The 22,983-nt window shown below is 46.3% G+C and overlaps 1 protein-coding gene across 2 annotated transcripts in view; it reads right to left on the bottom strand.

Moving 5' to 3' along the window:
• The window catches only part of ITGA9 (integrin subunit alpha 9), a 368,750-nt gene that overhangs the window by 76,674 nt on the left and 269,093 nt on the right, over positions 1-22,983 (bottom strand). For both annotated transcript variants that reach the window (XM_004018225.5, XM_060402078.1), the window contains exons 19-22: positions 13,323-13,409; positions 9,680-9,759; positions 2,374-2,463; positions 3-111 (exon numbers count right to left, since the gene is read on the bottom strand). In XM_004018225.5, coding sequence (XP_004018274.3) covers positions 3-111; positions 2,374-2,463; positions 9,680-9,759; positions 13,323-13,409 — 366 coding nt within the window. The remainder of the gene's footprint in view (positions 1-2; positions 112-2,373; positions 2,464-9,679; positions 9,760-13,322; positions 13,410-22,983) is intronic.

The raw sequence follows: 22,983 nt of genomic DNA, 5'->3' as shown, positions 1-22,983 counted from the left end.
ACCTGAAGGGTGACATTGAGGGGTTGGAAATGACACTCCAGGTCATCCAGTTGAATGAAGTTGGATGCGTCCACAGACTCGCCATACACAAAGGAGGTTGGAGACATGATTCTGAAAGAGGAAAGCATGAAATCTGTCATCCCAATGCAGGGTCACCGCTATCCTAGGAGCTCAAACATCTGTCTGTACTGAATCTAGAGCTCAAACATCTGCCTCTATTGGATCTAGAACCTGGCTTCCCTCAGGGTCCCCCACCAAATGCTTCGCTTCTGGAACTGCTCTTTCTGTCTCTTGTAAATGGACACAGACAGACCTGTACTTTCTAAGCAGACATTCCCAGTAATGTCTGCTCATCTTAGGTCAGATCAGTAAGTTATGTATACAATGTGCTAGGGATTATACTTCTAAAATGAGAAGGAAGACCATGGTAGCTTTGATTTCAGTTTTTTAAACTGGATTATAAAATTAGTGAAGTTGCTCAGTCGTGTCCGACTCTTTGCGACCCCATGGACTGTAGCCTACCACGCTCCTCCATCCGTGGGATTTTCCAGGCAAGAGTACTGGAGTGGATTGCCATTTCCTTCTCCAGAGGACCTTCCCGACCCAGGGATCGAACCCGGGTCTCCTGCATTGTAGGCAGACGCTTTACCGTCTGAGCCACAAGGGAAGTCCTAGGATTATAAAATTATACATGTTCTATTTTGTCATTTGAAAAACATTTTGTGAATTGAAAAAGATTATGACAATGTAAGTGAATTATATGTTTGGCATTCTAAGCCCCACTCTGTAACAAATTAAAAGAATAAAGATTTTCAGACTACCAAAATTACTAGAAATAGGTATTAAAAATTGAGTCCTTACACGAATAGCCTTTTTCTTTATATTTCAAATGGTGGCTGTGTAAGATGTGATGAAGAATTCCAGCTCAGTGTGTAGTGATGTTTTCAACTTTGTCTGTGTCAATAAACCCCAGCCTCATTTAAATTCCCAGAAAAATAATGGATTTTAGATGAGATTCTAGAAGTTGCTCACTTGCCTAATAAACACAATATTGTAAGATTTATGGTACCAAGTCTAAATAGATAGCAATTAACCTATTTTCAGCTTAAGTGTATTAGTTTAGAAAGGTAGTGAGCTGCCACCCAGGTCAAGAGTGGGTTCATTTAAATGAGTGCTGTTTTATGGTCCTGGAAAGATCAGAGGTTGACTCATTTGTTTAACTGAGAGCTTCGTTGGGGGCTGTTAACACCTCACAAGGAGGCCTCCAGGGTTTGACAACAGGATCAAGCGAGCCCTGTTTTCTCTTTCATCCCCTAGGACAGGGCTTGGTCCATGGACATTCTCACTGTGCGTCTGAGGAGAAAGTAAATAAACTACATGGTTAAAAATAGAGCCATGAACAGAGGCAAATCTGTGTTGATTTGCAAATATATTCCACCAATGCCTCATGTCTAAAGAACGTGATGAAAAACGCCATGAGGCAGGAACGCCCACCAGAGACTCATTCCTGACACCCAGCAGAGCGGGGGAGCTTTGCAGACATGGCTCCTTCTGCAGTGTATTAACTTTTCTACTTGCAGCTAAGGCCAGGACCCAGGAGCACTTGAATACTGAAAAATGAGAGACTCTGAACCTCTAGAAAGTTCAGCTTGCCTGTGGGGCAAAGGTTCAACAGGTCCTCATTTGATCTGAACTAATTGTGCAAATCCTTTTTCCTCTATCGTGCTCTGTTTCTGAAGCTGGAAACAGGAACTGACTTCTCATTTTTCCAGGCCTGTGTTTTGGCTGAAAACCACCCAGGGTTGTTTTGGGTCCCTGCTGCCTGCAGCCCTGATTTCCAACAATGCCAGAGGCATTGAGCAGTTGTGGACTTCAGCCAGACAGTGCGCCCACTGTGACTGTCCCTCGCCACCGGCTCTGCAGGAGGACTGGAAACATGCAAAGCCAAAGCTAACTAGAGGCTACTCAGAAAGCAGGCCCGCCTTCCCTGGGACACATTGGCTGTAACCTCTGCCCCAGCAGCCTTTGGCTGAGATTTTAATCCCAAGAATGGAGCTGCCTGCTACCTTGTGGCACTCCGGAGCGGTGGGCGTTGGGAAGAGATGCATGTAAAGGTGTACAGCATATTCGAAGGAATTATGTGGCTTATACCTGTCATCACACTTCTTGTATAATCTACCAAGTGTGTGGGCAGCTGGGAAAGAGGAGAAAACACGGAGGGAGGAGGGCGTGAGTCACTGTAGCCAAAGCTTCATCCTGCATTTCCAAGCCAGGCAGAAGCAGAAGTGGCAGGGCCACCGCTCCTGGCTATAAAGCAAACACCAGAGAAGCACAGGGGTCCGCTCCAGGCAGCACTGTGTCCTGGCTACTCACCCCGTGATGGACGTGTCCACCTCGTGCATCAGTGGCACCATCAGTGTGAGGATGTTGTTGTGAAGGGACTCTGAGCGCTCCACGTTGCCGCTGTGGAGGGAGAGAGGACGGGATGCCAGTCAGCACAGCCTGCCCGCAATGGGCCTCTCCCCTCCCAGAGAGGGATAGCTCTCTGTTCTGCACCTTTTTACCCTCAACTCTATTTTTGGTCCCTGTATGGCATCACAGTGGGCACTCTATGGTTTCAGTTGTGTTCTCCACCCAATAAAGATGTGAGGGCAAGTAGTGTACAGGGCAGGTGACCCCAGGAGACAGCAGAGGGGAGACAGGAAGGCAGGGAGACAAGCAGGGCACGTGATTCAGGTCAGCCGGGCTCCATCTGACCAGGGAACTCCAGGAGGCAGTGTGGAGTACCCACTCATCTTCCAGCTGAGGCCATGGGAGCTGATCAATGACTCCTGAGATCTGCTGGGGGGGGGATGGTGAGGGTGGGGAATTACTTCCCTGGCATGTGCCCTATGTGCACAGTGAGTGAGGTCTGGCCAGAGAAAGCCTCAGGCAGAAGGACAGGTGCTGGGAATGGGAACTGTCCAGTGTGTGTGTGGTGGAGGCAAGCTCTGAGAGGTTATGGGTAGGCACCAACAGAGTGTGCTGCTTCTGCAGGGCTTATTCCGTGAATAATGGACAACCGAGGTTAGGACACTGCAGCTGGGAAGCTTGCATTTAGCAGCTATTTCCCATCTAAGAGCATCGTCCATCACCCACAGACAACCAAGCCCAAGAGAGAGGCCCTGGGTAGCACCATCTTGATAAATATCACGGGAGCTTCTGCTATAGGACTTCTGGCTCCAGCAGGTTCACATACAGGCCTCCTCCTCGGGGTGAGTAAACACAGAAGGGGGAGGCTTGCAGGGTCCTTCTGGAAAGGTGACCACAAGGTGGGTGATGGTGTTGAGGGCTACCATGTGCCAGGCACACCCCCAGCCATGATGGAGCTGTGTCTTCAGAGTAACTCCAGAGGGAGGGGCTCACCCACCGCTGACATGTAAGAGCAGCTCAGACAGATTAGGTAACTTGCCCAAGGACCCACAGCAACTGGGTTAGTCTCCAAAACCAGTGCTTTTCCACTGTGATGCCTTTTCCTGATGCCAGATTTGGGGGTTTGGGGGAGGGGAGAAGAGGTCAAGAGAGAAGACCCAGTTTCCCTTCACAGCTTTATGAGATTTCAAATATGAACTGTGATTATTATTGCAGAAAAGCAATTGCCGGGGAACACGGTGCTGAACCTGGCACCTACACTTGGTTCTATCACATGGAACGAACACGGGGTCCCAGGTGAAAGCTAAGTTCACCTTCCAGGGGTGGAAGGCAGGACCCGCTGCTGAAGTTTGGACACAGCTCATCTGGACCACTTCCCACTGCATCATCCCCTAAACTTGTGCAGAGTTCCTCTCCCTACCAGCAAGTGCTGAATGCAACCGTTTTTCAGCAGACTCACGGCCCCTCTCCTCCTCTCTCCTATTGTTCTGAAACAATGGTGCTCTGTGACTCTGACCCCTGACTTCTCTTCTGTCTTCCGCAGATGAGATGACATCCATCACGGTTTGCAGAAGCAGCAGGATCAGGTGCCCATCCAGCCCCACTTCCCTGCCTTTCCTTTCCCAGGGGCACAATAAACGCTGTGCAATCTCTGCACAGGAAAGACCAGAGGTGACTCCTGAATGGATGGGGGGATGGCAACACCTGGGCCTGTTCCCTGCCCCCACCCAGGGTCCTGCCAAGTCTGAGCAATCAGTTCCTGATGGAAGCGCCACCCCATGCCCTGCCATTTGTCCAGCCACCTGTGGCTGCTGGCAGCTCTGGCCCCACAGTCTCATCTGTCATCGGGGGACCGCTCCAGACTGAGTGAGGTTGCAAAGTTGAGATAAAGAGGCTGAACATCAAAAGGCCCCTAGTTATTCTGCAAGCTCGTGACTTAGGATGCTTCCCAAAGTCTGCAGAGCCAGGCTGCCAGACAGAAGCTCTTGAGAAACTGTTTAGTCTCAACTTTCTGTCCTCCTAAATCCACAAGTAGGCAAGAGCTTCAAAGGGTGGTGATGGGAAGAAAAGGATGATTGGTATTTTAACTGTGGCTTTCAAGATAAGGAGCTTTAAGGATCTTTCCGTCACAGCAGGGAGTCAGGTGCCGTGGGTGCCCTCTGGGACAGTAAGATCAGATTTTCACCAAAGTCTGGAGAATAATTGGTGCCTGAGACATTCAGCTGCAGGTTTAATAGGCAATATAGTTTCTTTAACGAATGTAATTCAACTAATTAGAAGATTCTGATTATTTAATTACTTAAGCTACCAATACTAGCTCGGCTAGGTGTTCAGTAATGCTGTATAGAAATACTAATGTACATAAAAGGATGTTCTTGAATTTGTAAATTATAAGGGTTTTCTTACGTGCCCAGTACTGCATCTGGTAAATAACAGGTGCTTAACAGATGTGTGTTGAGTCAAACTGTGCCCAGTATAGAGTAAGGGAATACACAGAGTAATCACTTGATGAGACTTAAAAAAAAATTCAATGCCCAGATCTCATCTCAGACAAATCAGATGAGGATCCCTGAAGGGTAGACCAGGCATTGGTAGTTTTTAAGGCCCCCAGGTGATTCCAGTGGGCACCTAAGATTAGAGCACCACTGGTCTGTGGACATGAGACTAGGAGATGAAATTTTCACCCTGGTATTGTTTGTGTCCCTCCTTTGATACCTTAGATTAGCCCTGAGCGGGACTGGGAGGTAGGTGGAGTTTCCTTTTTTTGACAAGGAAAGTCTCTTTCATAACATATTTCCTGCCCAAATGTTCCTTCTCAGGAATATCAGCTGCCTGAGCTGTTGAGAGACCCAGACAGCACATGGATGGGAGAGTTTTCTGTGGATCCCAGAAACAGCAGGAAAATGAAAATTTTCAGATTTGAACAGGCATCTGCTCCCCTTTACTAAATCCACCTTATACTCTCTCCCTCTGGGCAAGCTGTTGCACTGTATCACTCCCTTTCTCCAAAACCACTGCCGGGGGGGGGGGGGTAGAAAGCAGTTGAGACTTCCTGGGCCCTCTGTGGACCAGCCCAATCTCCTCTTTCAGCCCCACCTCCCTCTTACTGCCCATGTATATTCTCCACCCTTCCTCTAAGATGGTCAGGAATCTCCACCACACTCCAGTGCCCACCCGCCACATGGGTGTGACAGAGCAGGCTGTGCCGCGCACATCCTCACTTGGGCTTCTTCAGCCTGAAAACAGAGTCCCCTGTTCAAATGCCAGCACCCCAGTGAAGCCCTTCTGCATTCTAGCAATGGGAACACAGTCTACCTCCTCTATGCTTTGCATGTATCTCTGTTAGATCACAACCACCAATGATGTGATCAGGAAAACAGTGTGAATGAAAAATAATCATGTCTTGCATAATTTCAAAGCTTGCAAGCCCAGCCAATTGTAATTAGAAATGCTACTGTGGCAGTACTACGCTGACAAACTGCACTGGAAAGTTGTACAGGATTTCGGTGATTGCTGGGCTATATTTAAACATCCACTTTGGTTCTCATTTCCATCTGCTTTGCACAGCCTATTGCAATATATAGAATATAATTAGCATTTGTTCAGTAAGGCCCACTAGTGCTGAACTAAAGGCCAGAAAGTCATCATCTCTGGAGTGAATGCTGGGTATGACAGTACACAGTAAAGAGGGTCAAACAACCACTGTGCTGTGCTGTGCTCTCATTTTTAGAAGAAAGAACATTCTCTTAAAATATTAAAGAAAACGTACCCCCCACCCCCATATTGGGAAAGTGGCATTAAAAGCAAAAATATGCTAGGGTGGTGGGAGATTGAGGGGCTGTGAAAGTGTATGCTTCACAGTTGTTCCAAAGGGAAAATTAACCTTAATTCTGTGAGTTTTACATAACACTGAGACTAGCAAAGCCTCCAGCGAAAGAATAAAACAAAGCCCTACCAGTGCCTCTGCTGTCTACTGTTGGCTTATACTGTATTTGTTGGGGCCTGACCTAAGCTTCCCAAAAGCACAGAGACTTCAGGCTTTGGGGGCAAAGCCACTAATAGAGAGGCAAGATAGAACTGTGGGTGACGTTGAAAGATTCAGCACTCGGAAAGAATCTTAGTCTAATCTTTGGGTAATTGATGTTTTAGTGAAAATTCAAGAACCACTCATGCTGGGGTGAGTATGACAGGGTGTTAAAGTTCAAGTTTTGGCTGAGGTACAATAGATGCCAAAATTCAGAGGAAAGCACTAACTCAGGATTTACTATGTCTGGTGGCAAAAATCCAAGCTGTAACATCACAGATGTAATGGAGTTGGGAAAGGAGGATTCTTGGAGACAGATTTTGGAGAAAATGGTCCATAGTCAAGGGAGGGTGACTGCCTTTAAGTCATTTTAGGGACCCTCTTCAGGACAGTCAGACGCAGGCCCCAGAGACATAAGGTGAAGGGGCTGCTGGCTCTCCCCTCCTGACCCCACAAGGACCGCCTGCCTTTCTAGAGACTGTCAGGAGTGAGACTCCTGAGTGCGATCTGAATGTGAGAGTCAGTCTGAGGTCACCTTTGGTCCTGGCCCTGGGTACAGTCTTGGCAGCAGGAGCTGAAGGCATCTCCAGCTGCCTAGAGGCTGAGGTTGGAGGATGTAATGAGGAGGGAAGCACAGATGAGCATCCCCAGTTGGGGGGTGGGCAGGGGGAGGGTCTCCAAAGGAGAAGAGTCAACTCAAGACACCCAGACTGACTGCTCACAGCACTGCCTGTTTAGTAAAACCTTTCTTGTTTCCCTTTGACCTCTCACAACCCCAGCTGTGAGCCTGGAGGCTCTCAGGAAAAGGAGGAGGGCCAGCAGAAGCACCACTGGAGGAAAGCTAGACAACCCACAGAAAGGCTACCCTCCTCTAGCCTTGCCTTGGGGAGAGGAAGAAGTCTTAAGTTGCAATCAAGTTTTGATTACTTCATGGGACAAGACACTCTGATTATGGGTTAATGAGTTATTTTGAGGCTTGAAGTGACTATAGGACTATTAACCAAGAGTGAGCTGTGAACCCACGGGACTGTCCTAGACTGTCTCCGAGAACCAGAAATGAACAACCCTTGCCAAGTGGGCTTAAAAAGAGTAGGATGAAAATGAAGTTGCTTTACGCTTGCCAACGAGTGCACCGTACTTGATGGATGAATCATAATGCTGCCGTCTCCCTCTGAAATTTATGTTCATTTGTTCACGATCCAACCCCTGCAGCCAGCACACTGCTCCCCAAGAGCAGGGATTTTTACCAACTTTGGTCCCTGCTGTACCTCTCCTTGTCTGACACAGTGCCTAGTTGGAGTAAGTACTCAACGGTTTTGTAGAATGAGTGAGGGGCAGTGCCTGCCCTGGGCTGTTCTGCATCTGCCTCCATCTCTGGACCAACCCTGTCTTGATGTGGTTTGAGATGGAAGACTCTCTCACTCATCCCTGCTCCCTTCTCAGCTCCCACTTGGTGCTTTAAACTTGATGGACATGCACAGGGTTGAGAGCGGTCCAGAGCCGGACTCCTTGCTTATTAACCAGGCACGGCATATGGGGTCAGATGCCCAGCTGAGCTGGTGCCTGTTATCCTGCATGATGGGGCTCATGTACAGGTTCTGGGAGATGACCTTCTCTCTTAAGTCAGAATGTGGGACCAGGAGCTCCTTCTCAGTGCTCGAGGGTGCTGTCCTCCTTGGAGGAAGGCCTGGGTTGAGCACCTTCATTTCAGAGATGACCATGTGGTTGAGGGAGAGGCCTGAGTTTCACGAAGCCCAGCCCATTGCCTCGCTCTGCACCCCAGATCCTGTGGGCCTCCAGGCCCGGCTGCATGCTAACTTGTGGCTGCGTGACTGCCTTGGCCTGGCTGACTTGTAGCCGCTGGTTTTGCGGTTTGCTCACCAGGGTCTGGCCTTCCATTTTTCCATCCTCCCTCAGTCATGAGATTCCTGACTTTGTTATCTCACCACCTTTCTTTTCTGTGCATTCTGCCTGATCTTGTCCTTCTGAGTGTTTGGTTCAGATCTCCAGACCACCTCTGGGATGGACCTAGGCCTCTTGGCATGACATTTTGGCTTGAAGATTAAGGCAACTAGAGAAAAAACATGATAATTGAATGCCTGATCCTTAATCAGACTCTGGACCAGTATAATAATGGCTACATAGTCATTCTTGGGATAATTAGAACATGGGCTAGAGATTAGATAACAGCACTGCATCAGAGTTATATTTCCTGAATTTAATAACTATACCAGCGTTATTTAAGAGAATGGCCTCATTCTTAGGAAGTACACATGAAAGTACTCATGGGTAAAGAGGCATGATGTCTGCAACTTACTTTCAGATGATTAAGGGGAAAAAATCATACATAGAAAGAGAATAACAAAATAAAAGAGGCAGAGTGTCAAGCTTGGGTGACTCTGTAGAAAGGGTGTATGGGAATTCCTTGTACTATCCTTTACAACATTTATGTTAAGTTTAAAATCATTTCTAAATTAAAATTCAAGTAAAAAGGTCACCTATCCAATATATACAATCAAAGCTTGTGTCTCCCTATTCACCCACCTAAATACCTCTCCTTCCATCCCAGTCAAGCCCGCCTCAGATGGTAGGTACTTCGAGTCAAGTGGATTCTGGCTTGTGCGGGCAAGTTTATTAGCCTAAAGTCCCTCCCAGGCACCCTTGGCCACACTGGTATGTGTGAGAGAGAGGCAGGAGTGCAGTCCTGAGGGAAGACATCACTACTGCACAGTCCCCTTCTCTGACTATCTCTCCACTTGGTTCCTAGGACAAGCTCTCTCTTGAGGACCATCTTTTGGGGACCTCCACCAACAGGCTTCACCAGGACTTCAGGCTACAGGTGCCCTGTCCCTGCATCAAGGGATGCTAGACTACATACCACAAGAAGTGACTGACCACAGCAGACCCACAAAGGACATCTGTGAATGCTTCCAAACACATGAGCTTGGGCTGGAATCCTGACCTCTCCAGGCTAGTCTCTCCTCAGTTGTAAAATCGTTACCTCTGACTGGATGATCCCCAGTTTTTCCCAGCTCCGTCTGATCTGGTGTCTGCACAAGCAGAAGGAGACAAGCACCATCCCTAAGAGAGCCAATTCAATGCAGTGATTTGGGGCTTTATCACTGAGCTGTTCCTTCCTCCTTGGAGTCTGTTCAGGCATCACCATCAAAGCATGACCAGGGCATGACCTTTCTTGGTCCCATAAATCTCTCATCTTAGAAAAAAAATTTAAATCCCTCTTACCTCTGAGCAGTAACGATGAAGCTAAGAACTTCCTCTTCCCCAGACAGGTGGCTTGTATCAAAGATCACGCTGAATTCATACTATGGGAAAAGAAAGTGACATTTGGCACTAGCCAGCATTCCAAACTTAAATGCTACAGTCTTCTGCAGTTTATGACCTCTGGATGCTCATTTGCACGACAAGCTTTATGGTTTATGCATCTCTTTCTGATGGTCAGGCCAGAGATACAACTTTAGCAATAAAAACCAGCCCAGAGCCCACTCTGACGAGAGGCATGTTGTCCTTTTCAGCAACTGAGGTTCTCGTTAGGAAGCAATATGTTTGAACTCTTAAACCAGGACTTCCTAAATTTCACTCACACACCATCATCCCAATTTTTGCCACATCTGCTTATCATATCACCTGTGATAAGTACTTTGTATTTTTATTGCCTCACTCTTTCTATTTAAAGACTATTTTAAACAGAAGAATTTATATCACTATCACAGATGGGAATCCAGGATCACTTGCCATAAAGAGGAAGTCATCATGAAAAGAAATAATGAAAACAAAGCGATGTTGAATTTTGTTGCCTGTTGAAGGCTCTGAGCCTAAGGTTTGCTCTGTTTTGATAAAAGGGAGATAAACAAGTGGTAGAGACATTTAGTGCTACTGGAGACTTCCACCTGCAAAAGGTTAGGACTGAAAGAGCATTGAAAAGGTAGTAGCTTTCTCACTGTCAGTCAATGCTGTTTAGCGCTGTGTCCACGTATCACCTAAAAGCATCTCAAGTGCTGCCAGTAGTGACCATCCTCTGATTCAGGGAACACCTTCTCAAGCAAATGGTTTATCACTGTATACACATTGGGCAGGTGTGGGAATGGGGGAGGACCACTTGGGTAGGGCTTATAGGCCATGCTCCACCACAAATTGACTGTGTGATCTTGGCCAGATACTTGCTCTCTGCATTTCAATAAGAAGAAGAGGGTGGACAAAATGATCCTTAAATTCCATTAAGTTTTGGGAGTCTCAGTTCAGTTCAGTCACTCAGTCGTGTCCGATTCTTTGTAACTCCATGAATTGCAGCACGCCAGGCCTCCCAGTCCATCACCAACTCCCAGAGTTCACCCAAACTCACGTACATCGAGTCGGTGATGCCATCCAGCTATCTCATCCTCTGTCATCCCCTTCTCCTGCCCCCAGTCCCTCCCAGGATCAGGGTCTTTTCCAATGAGTCAACTCTACGCATGAGGTAGCCAAAGTATTGGAGTTTCAGCTTCAGCATGATTTATTTAACATCTAAATATTTGGGTTCCTTTATGAAGAATTCTAGGCAATGGTCTAAATTTGCAACACTAGATTCTACTGAACTGACCGCTACCTGAAAGTAATGAATGTTGGACCATCAACTAGAGTGGACACTGGACATCCCTTTCTAGACTTTCTGTTGTGGTGAGACCTGCCAGCTTATAGTGAGGGTGGGGAATGGAGACAGAACAGGAAACAGAGCTAGAAAACACAAATGATGGGAAAGTCAGGGGTCTTGTCTCAGCAAAGAGTTTGACCCAGCAGGAGATCTGAATTAAACACTCTAAAGATCAAAGTGAGGTGAAAAGCAAAAGATCTGGGCATGAGGCCAATGAGAGCCAGCAGCCTGGGAGAACAGAAAGTCAGGAACTAGGCAGGCTGGTCGTGAGAGATTGAAATATATGGCCAGCAAAGTAAGCAGATAATGTGGTCATGAGGCTTAGCAGATAGTTGGAAATCAGACAACTCACAGGTCTAAGGGACATGGAAGGACAAGCCAAGCTGTGGAGAGAGGGAGCCCCATCCCTGCTGGGTTGCTTCTTAGGCTTTCTCCAAGGACTCACCCCCAGACCTCCTGCTTCCAGGTTCAGCCTTGCTACAGGTGTTCACTTTTGTATGTAGGAGGAAGGTAGTGACATTACCAAGTTGGAAAAAAAATCCAACATTCAACATCCATTCTTCTGTTGGCTCAATGACTATTTTGAGAGCTAATGAAATTCTAGCAAAATTTAGGCCCCCAGAAGTCAAGAATGCTTTATTTTTATTGTATTGATTTATTCACCTTTTTTTTTCATGGGAAGTGATCGATCCTGGATCCATCTATGATATTGTTATTGTTTAGTGGCTAAGTTGTGTCCAACTCTTTTGAGACCCCACAGACTGTAGCCCACCAGGCTCTTTTGTCCATGGAATTCTCCAGGAAAGAATACTGGAGTGGTTTGCCATTTCCTTCTCCAGGGATCTTCCCAACCCAGGGATCAAATCCACATATCCTGTGTCTCCTGCATTGGCAGGCAGATTCTGTACCACAGGGCCACCAGGGAAGCATCTGCGATATCCTTTCAAAGTATGTTTAAAACTAGCAAGATGTTTAAAACTAGGTTTGGGATGGAGGCGGAATTTTACAACAAGATGGCTACTTTTAAAGTGTTTCAATTAAGTCTATTTCCTGTTGCTCAAAAGATTTCAATTAAATTTGTGTGTGTGTGTCGGGGGGGGGCATATATTTTACTATAGACAATGATGCCTAGGGCTCAGTGTCGTCCTACATCTTAACCCTACCTGGGATCTCATGGGACTTGACCCGAATTCTGCCAGCTTTTTCTAAGCCACCTCTTTCCCTTCTCCTGGGATGAATGTGAACAGAATGAGGATCAGAGCCAGAAAAGGGCTGAGGAATCACAGAGATAACAACCACTGTAGACTGGAGTGGGTACATTCAATGAGACTAAGGGGTTCAAGAGATTTGCTAAGAAATGAGCAAACCTTCCTACAAGAATGTTCTAACAACTGGTTTGTAAAACAGCTAGTATAAACTAGGACCAAAAAGTCTTAGAGATTAAAATGACCCAATTTCATGATATAGGCAGGAGAAAAGGATTAAACTTTCTTTTTTAAGTGGAGGGAAAAGGTATACAAAGGAACATAAAATTTCCTTCAAATCATAGCAGGGAAAACAGCCTCCATTTTAAAAGGCAGATCTGTCTGGTCTTTTAGGGTCTGGTTTTGCCTCCAAAAATCACATCTTCTACATGTTTGCATGTTTTTAAAATGATGCCACACACTAAAATGCTCCACGAATCTCCAAGTCACCTAAACCATATTATTGTTTGAGCTTAGAAAATTTGGCTTCTTATAAATTTCAAAATGACTGTAATTTCTTGAATTCTTCTGAATAAACGATTATGTATGTTTTAAGAATTTTAAGAGGTCTCTTCAAAATAAATTGTGAGCGCGCAGAGGAGTGGCAGCCCGGACTATAGATCACTAGCCAGGACCACATCTTCTCCTAAGTGGTCACAGGGACTCAAAGTGGCATACAATGTCTCAGAAAAAATATGTTAGGCCAACCAGATGGTGCTCAACAAAGTACAAAGGCCATTGTTTGTGTCTCACATTTGAGGTACGTCATGTGGACCAAGGGGAAAGACCACATGTCCACGGCTAACCTGGAGTAGACTTAGAGATGGTCATCGATGTGGCTGGCTGTGCCCAGGCAGGACTTGGCTGGCCACTCCAGTTGATGTGGGAGGCAGGGGTCATGGAGGAAACCTCAGGGAGGCAGTTGGCAGAGTCAGTGGCTGATGGGATGGGCTGGAGGCTGCTGCCAAGGAAGTGTCCGGTCCCTGCCCCTTACCTTTGACTTTGACCTCATGAAAGGAAATCCCACACTGCATTTGAGGAAGTCCAATTCTAGCAGTTCACAGGAAATACCCATTTCCTCCTGAAAGACAAAAAGCATCAACAGATGGGCTGGATGCATCAAGACAGGTGTGTGGAAGTAGCCCCAGGGAGGCAAATCCAGACTTTAGCAGACACGGTTCTTATTTTGGAAAGTTCTCAGACAACGGTCACTGTTGGCTGCACTGGAATAAGGAACCCCTGCCAGGCCAAGTCCCTGGTCCTCCTCTGACTGCACACCTCCCCACTCCTTTGCCAGAGGTTCCCTGGGACGATGAGTGTAGAGGGCAAAACCACTCTTCATTTTTAACCAACCCTTTGGTTCTGAACCCTGATGTTCTCCTAGTGAAATGGGCCAGGCCATTTGTGAGCTGGACGTCTCCTTAGGTTTGGATTAAAAGGCATCCAAGTCACCTTTCTGACCCCTTTCTCTTATGCCCATACCTTAATCCTGCCTCTCAAGATCTTAGCTGAGGAAAGACAAATGCTAAGAAAATCACACCAGGGAAAACACAGGTATTCTTTTCACAGTCTGAATCAGTGAGGGCTGAGCTGTCTCCCCAGCAAGCCTTGCCAGAGTTGGGGGTGGGTGCAAGGGCAAGGAGGGAGTTCCGAGAGTAGCTAGCCTGGGCTGGACTCTACAGAGGCACGAGGAAACCAGGAGAGGCACTGTGGAGAGCTGCAATCTTTCCATCTGGACACATGGTGTACAACCAAGGTCAAAGGAAAACAGGAGGCTCTTCATAACCCACAGAGCCTCTCTGCGTCACTGAGGCCAAATCAAGACTTCTGAGGGGACACAGCATGTTTGCAGATTTTGGAAAAGGAGAAGGCACAGGACAAAACTAGCACTGACTGAATGTCTAGAAACTGGGGCACTGGAGCTCAATGAGGCTACGTGACTTCCGCAGTCATTCTGGGCTGACTCTAAAACCTGTCTCCTTCCCCTCTGAAAGCCCTGAGTTTCTAGAGGGAATGAGCACAGCCAACACCACAACGGCACCAAAAGGAACCAACTCGTGTGGACTCTTGCTCTGAGATGCCACCCATGCTTCCTCCTCCCATTTCCAAGAACTGCACCTTTCAGCTCAGACCAAGATTTCCAGGCAGTCGGGTGAAATAAAAATTTTCACCGTATGTCCAATGAGGGAAAAAAATGTGAGCACTTACCATAAAACACCTACTTACTTATAGGTTACACAGCATATGATTATACTAATGTATTATCAAGATTATCAAACAAAAAAGTAGAAATGAAAAAAAAAACTCATCTGTGAAGTTAGAAGTCAAGATAGTAATTGGGAGGTAGTAAGTGGAAGGGACTTCTTGAGGTGCTGGGGTTTGTTCATTATGAAAATTCGCTTAATGATTTATGTACTTTTGAGCATTTTTTAAATATCAATAAAACTCTGATTTATAAAATAGCAACAAAACAACCCAAAATAAAAGGAAGCAAAAGATAGGAGCTATATAGATGTAAAAGGAAACTACAGCTTATCTTTTCTTATCCAGTCTAGATATCCAATGGGGATAACTGACCTCAGTGATTTCAAAGTTTTCTGATGGTTCTCCATGTTCTTAGTCAGCATCTCTCATGCAGTGGGCTTGGGCCCTCCTGCATTAGAACTGGTTTGGGAGCATTCTTTAAAAATGCAGATTCATGGGCCACATCCAGTGGTCTGAGAAGATAACTGAGTAACCTCTGAGTAGACTCTGAGATTGTGGGGCCTGAGATAAGCACTTTCAATACAGGTTAGGTGATACATACAGTAAGCGTTCTGCTCCACAATGATTTGGGAGCCATTGCTATGAGTTCCCCGTTCTCTGGTCCATTCTACAGGCTGCTTAAGGAACCTTCTTAAAATGCCTTTTGTGAACAGAATAAAGCTCAAAATCTTAACTCTGGCATCCATTTGGCCCCTGCCTTTCTGAGTACATATATCACTGTTCTACAAGTACCCTTTTCTTGGTATCATTTTCACACCTTTGGTCTAAGTTGTTTCCACTGTCAGGAACAGCTTTCCTTAGCTATTCCTCCAACGTTTTCTTCTCCCATCTTACCCCAACGCTAATGGGTGATAAGCTGGCATATATAATATGGACATGCAACAGAATTTGGAATGGACCCCAGGCATGGACTCCCATATCAGCACTGAGGATACAGGTGTGAATTACTCTGGAACAGAGGAGCCCTCCATTTACTTGGCTTTGATCTAAGACTGCTCCTGATTATCTGAGAGTTGCTGAACTACCTTATTTTTGTTAATTCCAAAAATGCAAGAAAATAACATTAGTCCAGCATTTATTGCCTTATTCCAAGTCTTTCTTCCACCCACTCAGTCTAACAGAAATGAAAATTCCAGTTGGATATTGAGGTGGAGAATAAGCAAAAAGAGCGAAAACCAAAGACTTCTGTAGGAATGAGAGTGCTCAGCATATGGTCAGGACTCAAACACTCTTGGATGGTGTCACAGGGAGGAATGTCATGGATCACCCTTCTGTGCCTGCCAGCACCAGCCCAGCCCTCCCATGGCTATGTAAGTCCTCTTGACTGAAAGGTTTTAATTCTATTCTCCACTCTCCACTGCAGCAATTAGGGAAAGAGCCTCCTCTTCCCCCTCCCACCCTCAGAGCATGGGCTTCTGCATGTAGTTCTGCACCCAGAACCCCTTTGCTAGATGGCTTCCAGTCCCTGGTTGAATGGGAATTGCTTTGTCTGAGAGGTTATAACATCCTTCCTCTGCAGCCTATGATTGACATGGGTGGAGAAGGCCACCCCTTTGCCTCAAGGTGAGACCAGTTGTGCTATGAGACTCATATTCCAGAGCCCCACTGGAACAGGCTGAGAGCACATCCCTGTTTGCCCGTGTCCTCTGCCCTAGGCTGCTTCCTTATTCCTCTTCTCCCAAGAGCATTTCTGTACTAAATCACTTGCACAGGAATCCCCATCTCAGATTCTGCTTCAGCAAACCTGACCTCAGACAATACTATTTACAGATGAGGCTGCTGGTACCGAGAGCTTCTAGAAAGTGCTGGGCATCTGTTCCCAGGTGGGGAGAGGCAACAGAAGGGGAACCCTCACATGCTAATGAATGTTGTTCAAATTCATACCAACCAAAGGAAGACTTTCTAACTGCAGGTTACATAGCTGCCCCCATTAGGGAAGCACTTCACTTTAAAGCCCATCAGCACCTGTTTTGCTCTGGTTTTATCCAGAGCAGCCTGGGCCATGACCTTAAAAAACAAGGTCATTATGGAGCCAGGTACCAGACCCCCCCAGTCCCATCCCTGCAGTCAGGCAGATACCCTGGAGGCACAAGAAGTCTCAGGGAAATTTAAAAAATATATTTGGGGGTGATATGGTTAAACTAAGCCTGGTTTCAGATAGCATCACGAATAGTGATCTAGCTGGGGAGAGAATGCTTATTACCACTTCCCAGGAGGTACATGATGAGATTCTAGGGACCACACTTCTTGGCCTGACTTTCATGCTCCAACCATTGCTCACATTTGAGAACTTCACCTTCAGCACTACTGCAAGACTTATGATGAAGAGCTCTCAGCTAATGGGGAATGTGGACCAGGGAACTGTCTACCCTTTGTCCCTGATTGCCAGACAATGTAGAATCTGATTACTCAATTCAAATGCACTGAAATCTACTGAACCCTTGTTGCATAGCTGCAGGCTTTCATGAAATCAACTAAAGTGATGCACAGAAACTGCTCAAACCACTTAAAGTCTCTGATCTATCTGGATCTGATGGAGTTACTTAACAGTGAAAGAAGTCAAAATTATCCATGGATGATAAGACTTTAAGATATTTCAGAAGATAAGGATTTAAAATAAAAAGATCAAGAGAAGCCTTTGGGGGAAATATACCATCATAAAAACAACCTTTTTGTGATTGTCCTCAAAAAAACAAAAAACAAAAAAATGGCAAAATAGGAAGTAAAGAATGTTACCTTATGATATAACAGGAACAGTCACATCCAAAAGCTGCCTATCTAGGGACTCCCCTGGTGGTCCAGTGGCTAAAAGACCCCATGCTCCCAATGCAGGGGGCCTGGGTTCAACCCCTGGTCAGAGAACTAGATCCCACATGCCGCAACTAAGACATGGCACAGCCAAATAAATAAATACTTTAAAACAAAAACAAAAGCTGCCTACCCAGCACTCAGTTACTGCTTCTGTTTCAGAAATTAACGCACTTCTATTTTAAACATGCTAATAAGGCAAATAAGCCTTTGCCTTGGGTCTAAGAAATCTTTGACCATTGTAATTACCCTGTTACAAGAGCTGTTAAGTGTAGAATAATATAAACTTATTTTCACAATCTTCAGTTTTATCTTTCAAGTAAAGTCTCAATCAAAAATTAAAAATTTTTACTATCAAGTTTTGGACCCTATTTTAAGAAGATTCACAAAACTAGTCTTTTTCCTAGTCCCCACTTTTTGTTGGCTTGCAAGGACATCCAATCCCACAAAATGCTATCAAGGTTTCTCCCTGGAGATTGATTGAGTTTAAACTTTTCTTTTTCTCTTTTAATAAGACCCATTACTCTCAGGGTCAGAAAAACATCAATTAATATTTTTTTAGCACACGAGATAAACGCATACTCAGTTTATGAACGTTTGCTTCTGTATTCTCAGGACTGGGCACTCAGTAGTTTCTGAGTTTGCACTTAATACTTGAACAACAGGCCTTGGGTCCTCAGGGATTCAGATGAAGGGGCTGCAAGAGGTAGCTTATTTGCTGGTCTGCCTGGCATGGGAGATGCTTGCCTTGGCAAAAACCCTCTCTTTTCCAGACATACCTCAGCCGTCCTGGCCCCCGGGAGCTTGGCCAGTGGAGCCAGGCTCCAGCCCTGCTTGTAATGTGCGGTGTGGTTGGCAGGAAGAATCAGATCATGAAGTTAGTGAGCCTCCTTGGCCTTCAGGCTCCTTCCTCCCAATCACACAGGATTTGACTTTATTCTCGAGCCTCATTTTCTCTGACCACCAACACGGTGCCCTGTGTGAGCAGCAAATCCGCAAATCTGGTCAGGGCTTATGCTGGGCGCCAGGGCGGGTGTGAAGTTTAACTTCCCATTTGCCACTTTCTCCTGGGATTGTCAAACTGGGATGACCCTTCATGTTCTATGACTGAAGTTTGGTGCTCTTCTGAGATCTCTTTCCTTTCTTCCAGACACATGAGGTATGACCTCTGTGAGCTGGTAAGCTCTGTGTTAACCCAGTTAATAGAGAATTCAGGTGAATTTTGAAAGCACTTGATCCCAAATTCTCTAACTGAGAATTCAAAGGTGAGAAGGGGTTCTCAATAACCTGGCCCAGTGAGTTAATAGAAAGAGTTTATTCCCAGGAAATACTCTACTGGCTCAACTCAAGGATGAGTCAGCCTGAGCCTCCCCAGAAAAAACAGTGCTATTCCCAGAGGGAAGTCCTCTGGGACAGGGCCCATGGAATGCCTCCCATGCAGTAACGCACATGGACTTGCAGCACAGAAAATGCACAGGCTTTGGCATCAGTGTCCCAGTTTTGATGACTGGCTCAGATATGTAACAGCTGTGTGTTGTCAGGCAAATGAGCTAGGCTTTCTACAAGCCTCTACTTTCTCACCTGTAAAGTGAAGCCTTAGCACCGGCCTTATAGGACTGGGGGCTCAGACGGTAAAGCGTCTGCCTGCAATACAGGAGCCCCGGGTTCGATCCCTGGGTCAGGAAGATCGTCTGGAGAAGGAAAGGAAGCCCACTCCAGTATTACTGCCTGGGAAATCCCGTGGACGGAGGAGCGTGGTGGGCTACAGTCCATGGGGTTGCAGAGAGTTGGACGCAACTGAGCGACTTCACTGCGGACTATAGGCTACGTATGGGACTGGGTCTGACCTGCCAGTGCTGATGGTCATGAAGATGGAGTCCACACACGGCCCACCTCAGAACTAGCTTGTTAAATGACAGGCAGCTCCTCTTATTCCCGTTACAAGGAGGAAACTGGAACACAGAGAAGTTACAGCGCTTGCCCAGGCTTTCCTAGTTGCCAATGTAAGAATGGGCTGGAGGGGACCCGAGGTGGGGGATACCAAGCAAGGCACAGACAACGTCCCTCTCCTCCTTCCCCCTCCTCCTTCCCCTGAAGAACTCACAGAAACTAAGCCTGAGCAGGTGGGGAGCACAAACCCAATGAGCCAAGTGTGGCCTTTAAGGAACCTGAAGCACACAGGATGCCAGGACATATGCCAGTCATGGCTGATGGCCTGGCAAGGCTGGGGCAGTGGTTACAGGCCTCCTGCCGGATAGGGTTTGGCAACTAACAGCCTGAGAGAACAGAGGTGATTACCCACACACGTGGGGGTTTTGGAGGAATGGGCCAAGGCAACTACTACAAAGCAAGTCCCTTTTAAAAATTTTGTCTAAACCCCTGTTTGGAAGCGAAGGCCCAGACTATCCTGGGTTTGTTCTTTCCAAGCTTAAAAAATTGAAGCAAGCAGGAGCTAAAGTCAAAACAAATGTTTGAGACAGATGAACCACATAACTGTTAAAGCCAAATGCCCCTGGGAAGCTAAGGAGTATTGAATTTGGAGCGTGTACTTTGAATAAACCCCGTCCCCATCACAGGCAGTGGGAAGTCAGCTGTCCCAGGAGAAGCGATTTTCTGATCAAAGTGGAGACAGAGGAGGCTCCTCCCAAACAGTCCTCTTGGCCCTTAGGACACTTTAAAACAAGTAAAAAATATTCTTGCATTAAAAAAAGAATACAAATTAGAAATGACTTGAGTAAGCTGTCTTATTCCTGTAACACGCCCCTCCTGTGCATTACACTAATTCTGGTTAGAGCAAATCTTTTTATTTTCCAAGACTAAAACAAACCAGAACACCTTCCCAAATGCTGATGACTTCCCCTTTTGGGGATGACAGCAAAACAAACAAGAATCTAAACAAACAAATAAATAAATATAACAGCTCTAATTGAAAAGCCCAAAGTGAACAGACCAGAAATATGTGTCTTCTAAGGTTTAAGAAGTAATCAAAGTATTTGATTTTCATCCAGGAAGTTTTTCTTTCTGTTAAACAGAGACAAGTAACTTTTTCTTTAGAGTTTCAAAAATTTGTTTCTATTCCTATTTTTTTAAAAAGTATTTCCCAGAGCCTGCAAATTCTTGATCAACATACTAAGAATTCAAAGTTCAATTCCATCTCGTAAGTCAAATTATTTTGATTTTCTATCAGTCTTTTCCTTTGCCCCACAGGCTGGTTGAAAACTCTACAAGGTGGCAATCTCTCCTGAAATGATGGGGAAGGGTTTAACACCATGGCATAAAAACAGTTTATGAGTGGTGTTTGTGTGAAAAGGTTTTGTAGGAGTCAAATGTATGGTGGGTACTTATTGAAAGCCAGGCCAGAAATCTTGGTATTAGGGACATACTTACAGTGGAGAGTTCAATCCCACCTATCAGTGCGCTTACACTCCTGTGGGCTAGGAATTCATTTGAGAAGGACCTTGCTGCCAAGGGCCTTGCTACTCAAAGCGTGGTCCTTGTACCAGCAGCATCAGCATTACGTGGGAGCTTGTTAGAAATGAAGCTTTTCAGCTCCCACCCAGACCTGCTGAGTTAGAATCTATATTTTAAGGAGATCTCCAGGTAACCTCTGTGCATGTGACCATTTGAGAAGCCCTGCTCTACATCACAGACCCATCCACTCAGAGAACATAATGTCAGCCCATGTAGCCCGCCTTCCTGTGCTCTCTACCTGCCAGAGAAAGATGGACCCAGCTGCTGCCATTTGAGGGCTACTGTCTGAGCAAGGACACACTTTTCTGGAGCTGGAGACCCACCTATTGACATGTCCCTTGTCTGGGTTCCCCCAAAACAGATTCTGGAGCAAGGGCTGGGGTTCAAGTAGGTTGTGAGGTGACCTGAAGTGCTCCCTGAAGGAGTGGGGACATGCAACACCCCTAATGGGTGAAAAAGCTGGGCATGTCTCTGCCAACACCTGCCTCTCCTTGGTTGAGAGTTGTTCTAGGGATACTGAAGTCCCCTTGGCCACAGAAGAGACGAGGCCTGAGAGGATCCTCCCCCAGTGCAGCACCCCTGCAGCATGTTGTAGGCACATGCAGTCCTGTTCAAGGGAGCAGCTACTAACTAATCTCTCCCCTCTGGCTGGCACATGCACTTTGCTACCTCTGGACACATCTCAGGGCTCTCCTTCAAGGACTGGCCTCCTCTTTTAGGGTGATTCTGCCCTCCTTTCTGTTTCCTTTCTACCATGGCAGATCAGCTCCAACCTCTTCCTATCTAGGCCAGTGTAAAACAGCTTCTTTGTGGATGCCCTGTTCTCAGCTGTCCTGAGTCTGGTTTACAAGCTGTCCCATATGGATCTTAACATGCTATTTCATTTCTGTGCAAAAGCCTTCAAAGGTTATTAATAGCCTACACCTGTCACTGCTTCATAACTGGGGTGTGCACTGGAACCACCTGAGAACCACAGATTCCATGCACAGCAGTGTCAGCCATGCAGGCTATTTACTGCACAAGAGACCTGCCTGAGGGTTGGGGGGTTGAAATCCAGCCCATGCCGCTTTCCCCAAGTCCTGCATCCTGGCAAGAGGCTATAGACCACCAGAGGGGGCACTTCTCTGCAATTTGTATAACGGTGCTAGACAGACTGTGATGATTTTGTGAAAAATTGTAAAACAAACAAACAAAAAAAAGCCCCCTTGGAAGCCCAGCTGTGGACCCACTGAATCACAGCACACAGCATGGGCCAACATTTGCTGAAAGCTCCCTGGGAAGCTCCAATACGCACCCAAGCTAAGAACCCTCCAAAATTACATTAAAATCCCTGTTGAAGATGCAGATTGCAGGACCCACCTCCAGCATGGGATTCTTTAGAGCACAAGTAGGGTCAGGAAATCTGGATTTTGATTCTCAGGCAAACATTCTATATCAGCCTTTGGAACCCCAGCCCTGAGGGCTGGCACGGTCACTGCCATTTTGGAGGTTAAGAGATGGAGACCCAGTTAGAAGGGGAAAAAGTGCTTTCCCTGGGGCTCTACCTCTGGTGAAGTCAGAATATCTTCTATTATGGTCCTCCCTGCCTACTAGTCCTCAGACTGGAGCCCTGCCCACCACGCAGCCAGAGCACTGACTCAGAGAAGATGGACTCTATCTACAGAGGCAGAGGCCAGCTCCCACACGGGTGCCCAGCCCCTGCTGCCCTGGAGGAAGCCCACCCATCCACTCAGCAAGTGTTTCTTATTTTGTCTTAAATGGGAAACAGCTTCTGTAGAATAATTCTTATGCATGAGGCACGTATGTTTTCTGTTACAACTTACATTCCTTTGTTCACGCCCCCACTTAATAATTATTTATCAAGCAGTCTCCATGTCCTGCATTGGGTCACATGCCTTTATAATACAGTCCTTCTTGTCTTCAGGGGATCTCCCAGTCTAGGAGGTGGAGAGAAGGACCAAGCTATTTGAGGAATAACTGCACTCACGGTTAAAATCAGTCTCTCTCAATAAGAGCATCTTCACTTCCTCCAACCGGACTGTCATTAGTCTTATTTCATTATTATTATGTATTATTATATACTTTCATTATTACTACTATTGCCTTAGCTG

The sequence above is a fragment of the Ovis aries genome, chromosome 19 (assembly GCF_016772045.2).
Source record: "Ovis aries strain OAR_USU_Benz2616 breed Rambouillet chromosome 19, ARS-UI_Ramb_v3.0, whole genome shotgun sequence".
Taxonomy (NCBI): Eukaryota; Metazoa; Chordata; class Mammalia; order Artiodactyla; family Bovidae; genus Ovis; species Ovis aries.
Note: the sequence above shows the minus strand (reverse complement) of the source record. Positions and strands in the feature narration are given on the sequence as shown.